At 44.5% G+C, this 12,302-nt stretch overlaps 1 protein-coding gene across 2 annotated transcripts in view; it reads right to left on the bottom strand.

Annotated features, from left to right (window-relative positions):
* NSMAF (neutral sphingomyelinase activation associated factor) overlaps positions 1-12,302 on the bottom strand; it is a 214,950-nt gene that overhangs the window by 164,342 nt on the left and 38,306 nt on the right. For both annotated transcript variants that reach the window (XM_078785018.1, XM_068127973.2), the window contains 5 exons: positions 11,551-11,601; positions 2,283-2,351; positions 1,856-1,903; positions 305-357; positions 85-205 (listed from right to left, as the gene is read on the bottom strand). In XM_078785018.1, coding sequence (XP_078641144.1) covers positions 85-205; positions 305-357; positions 1,856-1,903; positions 2,283-2,351; positions 11,551-11,601 — 342 coding nt within the window. The remainder of the gene's footprint in view (positions 1-84; positions 206-304; positions 358-1,855; positions 1,904-2,282; positions 2,352-11,550; positions 11,602-12,302) is intronic.

Below are 12,302 nucleotides of genomic sequence, written 5' to 3' on the forward strand. Positions count from 1 at the left end.
TGCACCGAGTCCAGGCAAATCACGTCCGCATAATGCAGGTTAATCTAGCACCATGGCAAGAGGTGAGGGAGGAAAATCACTTACAGGAAACCCACTGAGCGGCTGGAAGAACAGGTAGTGGAACGTCACGCATACATGGCCAGGGTTCGTGACCAGAGGTAGAACCATTTCAGCCGAGCACTGCATGCGATCTTCGGTTCCACATCTGCACGACAGGTCATAATTCAGATGTTGGATGCGCCGCACAAATGCCTCGTCACAGGTAAACACCCCCAAACCACCCAGCAGTAACATTACAACTCACATGCTGGTGTCAAAGGTTGTTCGTGCAAGACGTGACTGAAGAATTGCAGTGATCTACAAAAAGAAGGAGGAATCAAAAACATCACAAACGACTCTATTTCACAGAAACAACCAGATGCATTGTGGGTGGGCAATAACCTAGTCGGTGATCATTTTTTGCATGAAGTGATTAAATGTCAAGTAAGAACAATGTGGTGTTTTCGGAGATTAAATATTAAAACCTCGTTTCCATGCACCACTCAACTCGGGTTGAAAATGGTTGTGCCCCGACGCGAGCTCTCCCGTGGCCCACGACGTATGATTGGCTATCCAAGCCGAGTAAAAAGCTTGCGGATGTTTTGATGAATGTTGGCGGTTCGACCTCAAGCAAGCTTTGAGATATCAGGTCGGCTGTTAGGCCCGAGATAAATGCTACATATATGAGCGATTTCACGCCTTGAATGTGTATTGTCTACTAGACATAAGCTCGAGTCTGGGAGGTCTGCGGTTCGAATCCCAGACGAGTCATTCCAAAGACTTAAAGTGGCGCTTCCTTGCTTAATGTTCAGCATTTAAAAGGTTAAGAGAGCATGGACAACCCCCATCGGTTGTCATCCATGGAGAGGAGAAAATTCCTCCTAAGCAAATACCCCGCTGAGTGCGGTGAGAAAGGCGGCGCCATTGTTGTTACGTTGCTGGTACCCATAGTGCCCCAGGAAGTGACGGCACAGTTGCTGTGTTTGTCTCAAGCTCAGTTGCTGTGTTTGTCTCAAGCTCAGTTGCTGTGTTTGTCTCAAGCTCAGTTGCTGTGTTTGTCTCAAGCTCAGTTGCTGTGTTTGTCTCAAGCTCAGTTGCTGTGTTTGTCTCAAGCTCAGTTGCTGTGTTTGTCTCAAGCTCAGTTGCTGTGTTTGTCTCAAGCTCAGTTGCTGTGTTTGTCTCAAGCTCAGTTGCTGTGTTTGTCTCAAGCTCAGTTGCTGTGTTTGTCTCAAGCTCAGTTGCTGTGTTTGTCTCAAGCTCAGTTGCTGTGTTTGTCTCAAGCTCAGTTGCTGTGTTTGTCTCAAGCTCAGTTGCTGTGTTTGTCTCAAGCTCAGTTGCTGTGTTTGTCTCAAGCTCAGTTGCTGTGTTTGTCTCAAGCTCAGTTGCTGTTTTTGTCTCAAGCTCAGTTGCTGTGTTTGTCTCAAGCGCAGTTGCTGTGTTTGTCTCAAGCTCAGTGGCTGTGTTTGTCTCATCTATCAGTCTTGTGTTGCGTCTCATATGTCCATGTGTGCGCGTGACATCTCCACTGCGAGCCTTTCGGCATTAGTTCGCTTTGGGAACGGTTCAGGGGGGCGAGGGCGGGATGTAGGGGCCATAAGATGTAGGGGGCGAGGGCGGGAGGGGGCTCGCTGCGATACTCCAAACTGCGATAGCTAAATTTATGGAGATGCAGTATCACAGCGAGGTTGAGTGTTATGTGGAAACAGGTATTAACCCATACTATATAATCCAATAGAAACTTATTGATTAAAATTAATGTGAACAGTTCCCACACTCAGAAGACATCATCTCAATGACGAAGATGAGAAGTATTTACCATGGCAGCCTTATCCCCCAGCTTATCGAGTCTTGAGGCCCTGAGGAGCTAGGTGGAGACAATAGTGCGTGTTATGAAGAAAGTAGCTCAGTGGATTACATCCCAACCCCAGGTACGAGGCACACTGCCGTGCACCTCTGCCTCGACCTTATGTATAAGCATGCATTGTCAACGCGCTCACAAAGGAGGCCAAACAGGAAGTGCAAAAACAAAGCGAAATGCTAACAATGTGCAATTACTGGCAAATAAGCCTTCCTATTGGTTATTAGCAATAGATCCTCACAATAAATGATATAAACAGCACTATTAGTGAAAAAAAAACCGACTGAAAATCTGCTTGAAAGCAAGAGGCGATAAGATAAGTCTACAAAATAAATATGCTGAGGATTTCCATTGAAGGAATGGCAGACCGCCGGAAGTGGCAGACCTGATGGATGTTGGGTAAAATGTCCTCAGGGTCACAGTGTTCAAAATGGAACTCGAACTCGCTGCTCGTCTGCAAATGACACGGTGACACATCAGGTAGGCACAACCTAAGACGGCACCACAAGCAACGCCCTTGGCCCAACTCCTTCGTGAACGCACATGTTCCCAACACCAAGCCTGCTTTAACATGTCCGCATGCTTCCTTACGGGCAAAACAGAGCCGGAAAAACGAAATTACATTGATCATGGAGGACATTGCTCCACTCCTGTTGGGTACAATTACACTGAAGGGAGCCCGGAATTAAGAGAGTCCCAGGCTTGGTTGGTGAAAGAGAGGTGTGGAGGCTGACAGGAGGACACAAAGCAAGTGGTTGATGACATGGGACAAAGTTGGAGGTGAAGGGTTGTGGGAAGAAAACATCGTTCAACAACTATCGTAGAATCCATTAGAAGCAATAAGCATTTTAACTTAATATGTTGAGCAATAATCATCTGATAATGATATCTGGACAAAAAAACGTTTTGTATTAACATTTTATACAACAAAACAAATGGATTTGTTGGAACAGTGGTGGATGAACAACTAATCACACTGGTAGCCTTACTAAATATACTAAATAGGGGCCGAGAGCTCTCAAACCCTCAGCAAACACTGGGAAACAGCTAAATTGAACAACAAATAAACTTGATTTTGAACTGAAATGAACAAACAATAAGCATAATTAAACAACAAATGGGATGGCATGCAACATGTTCTTCTGACACAACCCTTTATATGGGTGGTGTATAGGCAACAGACCGCTGCGTAGATCGCTCCTGGAATAATAACATACAGTCACGTGAAAAAGTAAGGACACCCCATGTAAAGTTTTGACTTTTTCAACATATTTCAACATACAGCTATTTGATCTTCATTTCAACAATATTGATAGATAAAGGTGATATTATATAAGAAATATCATGAAACATTTACATTTTGTAGTCCATTGTATAATTTAAATAAACATAAATGCAAATTTCGCATGTGAAAAAGTAAGTACACCCTTGGCTCGAATAGGTGGTATTGCCCCCTTTGGCAGAAACAACCTCAAGTCGGCGTTTCTTATAACTGTTGTTACGGATTCGTCCCTTCCGCTGTTGTGGTTTTCATCCACTTGAAACCCTTCTGGTTCTATGTATTATAATTGTTGTTGTTTAAGGGAAATGGTTATTGTGGTTAAAAGGTTGAAAGAGTTCATGGTAAAAAAGAGACAGGAAGCAGGATCGGGAACCGGAAGACGAGGAAGAAAAGAGGAAGAGGCGTGGCGAGCAAAGTCGGAGAATACGCGTGACGTCGAGGCTCCGTAGCGAGCGTGGTCTACCGAAAGTCGTGAGGGAATTTTGAGTTCCTTGAAAGGACATCTGGCGATAGGAATTATATCGATGGAGTTGAGAAATCTGCGGTCAGGTTTGGGCGCTGAGATTTCGACGAATCCTCGCCTAGTCGCATCGACTCAAGTAAGAGCCGTCGGCCATTTTGAACCTCGCGCTTCGGACACCTACAAAGGTTTTGCTTCGCGTCAGCTTTACCCCAACATCCTACCGTCTGTCGGGGATGTGTGTGTGCGACCGCTTCGTCTCCAATTACGTTGCGGTTTGCTGATTGAGCGGTGAAGGTGCTCCTCTGGAGGGCGCCTTTGTACAGTTTCGGCGGGGCGATTGCCATTGCCATCTGTACGCGATTCGGGTCTCGACTGGAGAGCGAGATTAAGGCTTCGACTGGATATCATTCTAGCGACCGCTGGAGTGAATCACCTTCGCCTTGGAAAAGGTTATAGAGACATTGAGGAGTGTCCTTTTCACTCGCTGGGAGTGCAGAGAGTTATCTGACTTTAGTGATGGTACCATCCTAAGCGATAAGGTCTATAGAGTGCACTCTTAATTGCCACTTGTTGTACCGTTATTCTTGTGTGTGGTATTTAATACAATATCTGTTCATTTATAATCATTGGTGTGGTTTCACTATTGATTTCTAACACAGAATAACATATTTTTCTGCCGGGGCTCCTCTCGGGGTTCGGAGGTTTACTGAGACCAGGAGATCGTAGAGGAACCCGTAACAGACGTAACACTGTCTACCAGTCTCTGACATCGACTGGGAGAAATTTTGCCCACTCTTCCATGCAGAATTCTTTCAGCTGTGCGATGTTTGAGGGGTTTCTTGCATGCACAGCTCGTTTCAAATCCCCCCACAACATCTCGATGGGATTTAGATCCGGGCTTTGACTTGGCCATTTCAGAACCCTCCATTTCTTTCTTTTCAGCCATTCCTTGCTTGATTTACAGGTATGTTTAGGGTCATTGTCATGTTGCAAGGTTCACCTTCGGTTGAGCTTCAACTTTCCGACAGATGGCCTCACATTATCCTAAAGCACCCTCTGGTACAATGAAGATTTCATCGTGGATTCTCTGATGGTGAGCTGCCCAGGCCCTGATGCAGCAAAGCTGCCCCAAACCATAATATTTCCACCACCATGCTTTACAGTTGTTATCAGGTTCTTGTGGTCAAATGCTGTCTTTGGTTTTCGCCAAACATGTCTTCTGGCACTGTGGCCAAATAGCTCTACCTTCGACTCATCTGTCCAGAGCACATTGTTCCAGAAGTGCTGGTCTTTGCCTAGGTGTTCATTGGCAAACTTTAGTCTTGCCCTGATGTTCTTTCTGGACAGCAAAGGTTTCCTCCTGGCACACCTCCCATGTAGATCAAATTTGTGCAGCCTCTTTCTAATGGTAGACTCGTGCACTTTGACATCAACAGTGGCAAGAGCTACCTGTAGGTCCCGTGATGACATTCCGGGGTTCTTAGAGACTTCTTTCAGCATCTTGCGGTCTGCTCTTGGGCTGGCCTGAACAAGTTGGCAGTTGTTTGGAATCTTCTGCACTTGTAGATGATCTTCCGGACAGTCGAATGATTGATTTCAATTTGTTTGGAGATCTTTTTAAATCCCTTCCCAGACTCTTCAGCATCTATAACCTTCTTTCTGAAGGCCTCAGAGAGCTCTTTTGATTGAGGCATGGTGACGCCGCACACTTCAACAACAAAGAGCAAACCAAACTAAATGTCTGAGGTTTAAATCAGACAGGTTCCTCCAAGATCCTCTCTAATGATGTTCTAATCATTTGCACCTGAGCTGGTGCACCTGATTCTAATTTTAGGTATTTGAAGTAGTGATAAATGTAGGGGTGTACTTACTTTTCCCACATGCAAAATTTGCATTTATGTTTATTTAAATTATACAATGGACTACAAAATGTAAATGTTTCATGATATTTGTTATATTATATCACCTTTATCTATCAATATTGTTGAAACTAGGGCATTGCCCGTACGTGGGTGCCCGTTCCTTGCCAAAAAAAAAAAAAAACGCTACCCGTACGCTCTACCCCGCCCGTACGCCCGTAAACAAAAAAAACAACGCTCTTCGCTTCCGCCCTTCGCTCTGACTGAATTGGGAGAAATAATGCGCATAAGAAATCGAATTACGAACCGTAATGGCGGTCAGCTCGTAACGCGCTCAGCTCCGCTCGCTCTCACATCGGCCACGCCTACGCAACAAAGCGTTCTGTGATTGGCTGCCGGAAAGCGTGCTGCCGGACAGTCTTCACTGTCCGGAAGTTCGCAAATCGCAGTTACGATGAATCGTTTTAATTTAATCGCAGTTTGAATTCGTTTTAAAACATAGTTTAACGGCAACATAGTTTTCCAACGTGAAATAAATGAATACGCTGTCAAATGTGCCGTCCGAGGCAGAGTCTGATCGCCACGTTCGGCACACGTGATAGCTCGCTGCTCTCTGATTGGTTGAATCGTTTTTTGGACATAGCTCGGTAAGTAATTGTCCGATTAATTTCAAACCTTGAAAAGGCACATCCTCGGGTCCCCAGCAATATACCTGGCAAGTTTCAAGTATATCGGACCGGTAGTTGTCGAGAAACAGCGGTCACAGACAAACGTACAAACGTACAGAGATTACTGGAATTATAGATAGACTAGGGCATGCCCGTACTATATATATATCTAAAATTATATCCCCCCCCCCTATTTACATGAAATGGTTTGGTCCAAAGCGAACGGCTTGCGAGTGGTGACAATCCCCCCCCTCTATTTACATGCAATGGTTCGGTCCAAAGCGAACGGCTTCCGGAGTTTGGTAAAGAAATCGCCATCGCGTACACAAACGCGCAGGAAAGCGAATGAATCGCAAATTCGTTTTTATTAGTTGTAAAACATAATGCCCAATTATTCAATTAGCGCCAACGTATTTTGGCTGTTTGCAATTTAATCGCAAGGCAAAGTAGAAAGAGAAGAGGGAAAAAAAGAAAAGCCTTGCCTTGCTGCAAACAGCTGCTGCAAACAACAACAACATGGAAGGCTGCACTGTCCGGAAGTTGGCATATCGCAGTTACGATTATTTTAGTGTTAATGGCCAATTATTCAATTAGCGCCAACGTATTTTGGCTGTTTGCAATTTAATCGCAAGGAAAAGTAGAAAGAGAAGAGGGGAAAAAAGAAAAGCCTTGCATTAACGCATTAACGCTTGCATTGCATTAACGGTTCGGCACACGTGATAGCTCGCTGCTCTCTGATTGGTTGAAGCGTTTTTTGGACATAGCTCGGTAGGTACTTGTCCGATTAATTACAAACCTTGAAAAGGCACATCCTCGGGTCCCCAGCAATATACCTGGCAAGTTTCAAGTATATCGGACCCGTGGTTGTCGAGAAACAGCGGTCACAGACAAACACACAGACACACAGACAGACACACAGAGATTACTGGCATTATAGATAGATGAATATCAAATAGCTGTATGTTGAAATATGTTGAAAAAGTCAAAACTTTACATGGGGTGTACTTACTTTTTCACGTGACTGTATACAAGATCATGATATATATAAAAAATAATAATAATCCGGGTTACGTACATGAAGCAAAAACATGGGTACTGCACAGTGCACATATAATAAATACATTGTGATCAGATAACTCGGGTAATTCCAATTGCGTTGGGCCATAGGCGGACACAAAAGGCCGGGAGCCTAAGGCCTGAGGCCTACACGTACTATCGCCTTCATAAGGGTCATGACACCTACCTGACGGGAGAAACACTGTGATCCTGGGTCAGGTGGAGTGGTGGACTCCCTCCTATGGAGGAGGGGTCTAATTGTATGACCACGCGTTCTGGCCCTTCGGGGTCAGGGTGCATGTGTTTTGATTGACCATGTTCTTCAGCCCTTAGGTTGAGGTGCTTGTGTATACTAATGGGACAGCCTTGATAGACGGTGTGCCTTGGCCGTGGGGTCAAGGTGCACGTCCAAGGCTGTTTAAATGTTTGGTTTTTTAAAACCTTTTTTCATCGTAAAAAAGGCAGGCCTTAGTGCTGGCCTCATAAGCACACCTATCGGCTCCAACCTTTCGATATTTGATTATTCTTTTAACAGTCACTTAGGTTGTTTTACACTGAACGGAACACTTATAGGGGTCTGAGGCTTACCGAAATGGTGATTGTATGACTTTTTTCAGGTTACAATTGGGGTTGGAGTCATGCCAGCTGTCCAACCAATGGGTATAGAGTGGATATACATACATACATACATACATACATCATACAAACATACAATCACTTGCCCCATTATTTATAGATTACAAAATGACCAACCCAATTAAGTACATGCATCAAGGCTAAGCCAGGCTAAAGGTGTTTGGCTGCTGGGGCCAAGCCCCGAAGGCCCCCCGAGAGAGGCTAAGACCCAGCGCAAGCCCTTGAGTTGCTGAGAGTAAGCCCAGGCACAAACCCTTTGGCCCAAACTCATTACCCTCACCCCTCCTGAAGGGACATTGGTTCGTGTGTCAGTGAGTGTGTGAGTCTGCACACAGGTAAACTTTAATGTGGATGGATCACTCACATATAATGTAATCTATATACTCCGTTAATACTATGCGTTTAAAAGCTCTTTCTATCCCTCCTCTCACTCCCTACCCCCTCCACCCCACCCCCCCTAAAATGCAAATCAAAGGATGCTGTAAAATTTAACGATAACAACTTCAGCATTAACAGATCCCATGCAGCATCTGTAGCTACAAAACAATGTGTTTGAAAGTAACGTCCACAGTATTTGCAGTGCACCTCAACAAAGGGCTCAACTGGCACACCTGACTAGCACAATTTGACAAAGTTGTCCAACTTCACATTTTAAGTCTAATTTAACGGCAAGTTTATTTTATACCTCCAATGTGGACAATTTCAAGTTAACCATGCCAGTTCATTCGGGTGTTTGCCCACACCAAGACATACTGTAATCTGCCCACACCAAGACATACTGTAATCTGCCCACACCTAGATCTATTTTAATCTGCCCGCACCAAGATATACTGTAATCTGCCCACACCAAGATATACTGTAATCTGCCCGCACCAAGATATACTGTAATCTGCCCGCACCAAGATATACTGTAATCTGCCCGCACCAAGATATACTGTAATCTGCCTGCACCAAGATATATTGTAATCTGTCCGCACCATGATATATTTTAATCTGCCCGCACCAAGACATACTGTAATCTGCCCGCACCAAGACATACTGTAATCTGCCCACACCAAGATATACTGTAATCTGCCCGCACCAAGATATACTGTAATCTGCCCGCACCAAGACATACTGTAATCTGCCCACACCAAGATATGCTGTAATCTGCCCGCACCAAGATATACTGTAATCTGCCCACACCAAGATATACTGTAATCTGCCCGCACCAAGATATACTGTAATCTGCCCGCATCAAGATATAGTGTAATCTGCCCACACCAAGATATACTGTAATCTGCCCGCACCAAGATATATTGTAATCTGTCCACACCAAAATATACTGTAATCTTCCCACACCAAGAAATACTGTAATCTACCCACACCAAGATATACTGTAATCTGTCCACACCAAGATATACTGTAATCTGCCGGCACCAAGATATACTGTAATCTGCCCGCACCAAGATATACTGTAATCTGTCCACACCAAGAAATACTGTAATCTGCCCGCACCAAGATATATTGTAATCTGCCCGCACCAAGATATACTGTAATCTGCCCACACCAAAATATACTGTAATCTGCCCGCACCAAGATATACTGTAATCTGCCCACACCAAGAAATACTGTAATCTGCCCGCACCAAGATATACTGTAATCTGCCCACACCAAAATATACTGAAATCTGCCCGCACCAAAATATACTGTAATCTGCCCACACCAAAATATACTGTAATCTGCGCGCACCAAAATATACTGTAATCTGCCCACACCAAAATATACTGTAATCTGCCCGCACCAAAATATACTGTAATCTGCCCGCACCAAGATATACTGTAATCTGCCTGCACCAAGATATACTGTAATCTGCCCACACCAAAATATACTGTAATCTGCCCACACCAAAATATACTGTAATCTGCCCGCACCAAAATATACTGTAATCTGCCCGCACCAAGATATACTGTAATCTGCCTGCACCAAGATATACTGTAATCTGCCCACACCAAAATATACTGTAATCTGCCCACACCAAAATATACTGTAATCTGCGCGCACCAAAATATACTGTAATCTGGCCACACCAAAATATACTGTAGTCTGCCCGCACCAAAATATACTGTAATCTGCCCGCACCAAAATATACTGTAATCTGCCCACACCAAAATATACTGTAATCTGCCCGCACCAAGATATACTGTAATCTGCCCACACCAAGAAATACTGTAATCTGCCCGCACCAAGATATACTGTAATCTGCCCGCACCAAAATATACTGGAATCTGCCTGCACCAAGAAATACTGTAATCTGCCCGCACCAAAATATACTGTAATCTGCCCGCACCAAAATACACTGTAATCTGCCCACACCAAAATATGCTGTAATCTGCCCGCACCAAGAAATACTGTAATCTGCCCGCACCAAGATATACTGGAATCTGCCCGCACCAAGAAATACTGTAATCTGCCCGCACCAAGATATACTGTAATCTGCCCGCACCAAAATATACTGGAATCTGCCCGCACCAAGAAATACTGTAATCTGCCCGCACCAAGATATACTGTAATCTGCCCGCACCAAAATATACTGGAATCTGCCCGCACCAAGAAATACTGTAATGTGCCCGCACCAAGATTTATTTTAACCATCTCCCCTCTGGTCTAGTTCCCTCTGCTCCCTTAGCTCTCAGGCCCTCTATAGCTCTTCCAGAATGCAGGTGTTCTTCTAGTAAACTCCACCTGGTTAAACTAACAAAATTCAGGCTGACTGCACACCTCCTCTCTTTTATTCCTTTTTCCCCGTCGGTGGAACCCCCTTCCCGAGGCCGTTCTACCCCACTCTTTGATCCACAACTTCAAGCAGGCAGTGCACCACCATCTCATGTCATCCACCATCCTGACCCACAATTCTTATTACCCCCATTAACCCTTTCCTACCCAACTCTGACTTGCAGGTTGTAGCATTTCCTCCCCATCTTTCTTGTTTGTGCATCATCTTGCTAAGCCTGGTGTTTGCAGTTTGCTTAACAGTTAAGGTGATTGCCATAAGATCTTCTAGGGTCCTGAGTTTGATCCCCTGCCGTGTCGTTAAATAACATCAGGTGGGGTGACCAAGATCGGCAAAATGAGTTCCGGTCATCCTTCCAAGGTCAGCAAAATAAGTAGCAGCTTATTGGAAGCATGGGGCACTGCATCAGCAGCACAGCCGCACTCCCAGCAGCCACAGGTGGCATACAAAATAATTATAATAATCATTATCCTTATTATCTTGCTTGTTGTATCAAACTGTTGCCCTGCATGCAGAGCACATGCAATGCCCCATCGTTGGTTCATCCCCTCAGTCACTTTGCTCATCCATGAGCCTTGATCTTGAAGTAAATTGTTGTTGTTTTTCCATAAAATACCTGTTCTGAAAGTTTGTAATGACAAATCCTGCGAGATGCCACAAGAGCACAGAAACTGCTAAAAAACGAGGGGTACGAGTTTGGGGAGGACTTGTAGCATTAAGCAGCGAAAGGTCAGTGTGATCGGAACCAAGGGAGCAGAACACCTGCCCTTCGCAAAACAAACAGAGCAAATCATGCCTGAAAGGAGCTTTGAGGAAAGCAAAGGAAAAGCAGAGAAAACCTGAGGAGCAATGAGGTGAGAATAGACAGAAGCACAGTCGTCTACGGGAGGTAGAAGAGGTGCCGACTACCACGTACCCTCAAAGCCTCATATGGCGCGATGTGGTTGAAGGATTTTATTGCGAAAACCTGGAAATGGAAAACATAATTAGATTCATACAGAACAAGGAGATCCATCAGGTATTCTGGAGACCATCATCCGTGACAGGAAAACAGGCCTGGGTTGTCTCTGATGCGATACATTAAAATCCTTTAGACAGGATTTTAGGCCTGGCTCGTGTATCATGGCGGAGATTATCGCACATTTGATTTCACGTACAAGCTGAAGCAATTTATTGAAAAACATCTCCTGAATTCCTATATTTATGGAATCATCATCTCATTCACTGAGGAAAATGGGGGGAAAGCAGTTTTACCGTACTTTTGTTTGCCTTGTGTAAGAGGCCTCCGACCCTGCGTAAACAAACTATGGAAGTCGATCGATTCGTGGGGGACTTTCCGAGTCGGAAGGTCGTGACAGCCATCATTAAACTTGCTGAGGGCCGGATATATGCTTGGTCACGTGCTCGTAATTTAATCAGCACGTATGCCGGTACGTAATGTAACGAAACATTGACATGTTACTGCACATGTAAAAAATGGTGGTAACGTAACGAAACTGACTTGTTACTGCACATGTAAAAAATGGTGGTAATGTAACGAAACATTGACATGTTACTGCACATGTAAAAAATGGTGGTAATGTAACGAAACATTGACTTGTTACTGCACATGTAAAAAATGGTGGTAACGTAACGAAACTGACTTGTTACTGCACATGTAAAAAATGG

The sequence above is a fragment of the Myxine glutinosa genome, chromosome 9, assembly GCF_964187855.1.
Source record: "Myxine glutinosa chromosome 9, kmMyxGlut1.1, whole genome shotgun sequence".
NCBI lineage: Eukaryota > Metazoa > Chordata > Myxini > Myxiniformes > Myxinidae > Myxine > Myxine glutinosa.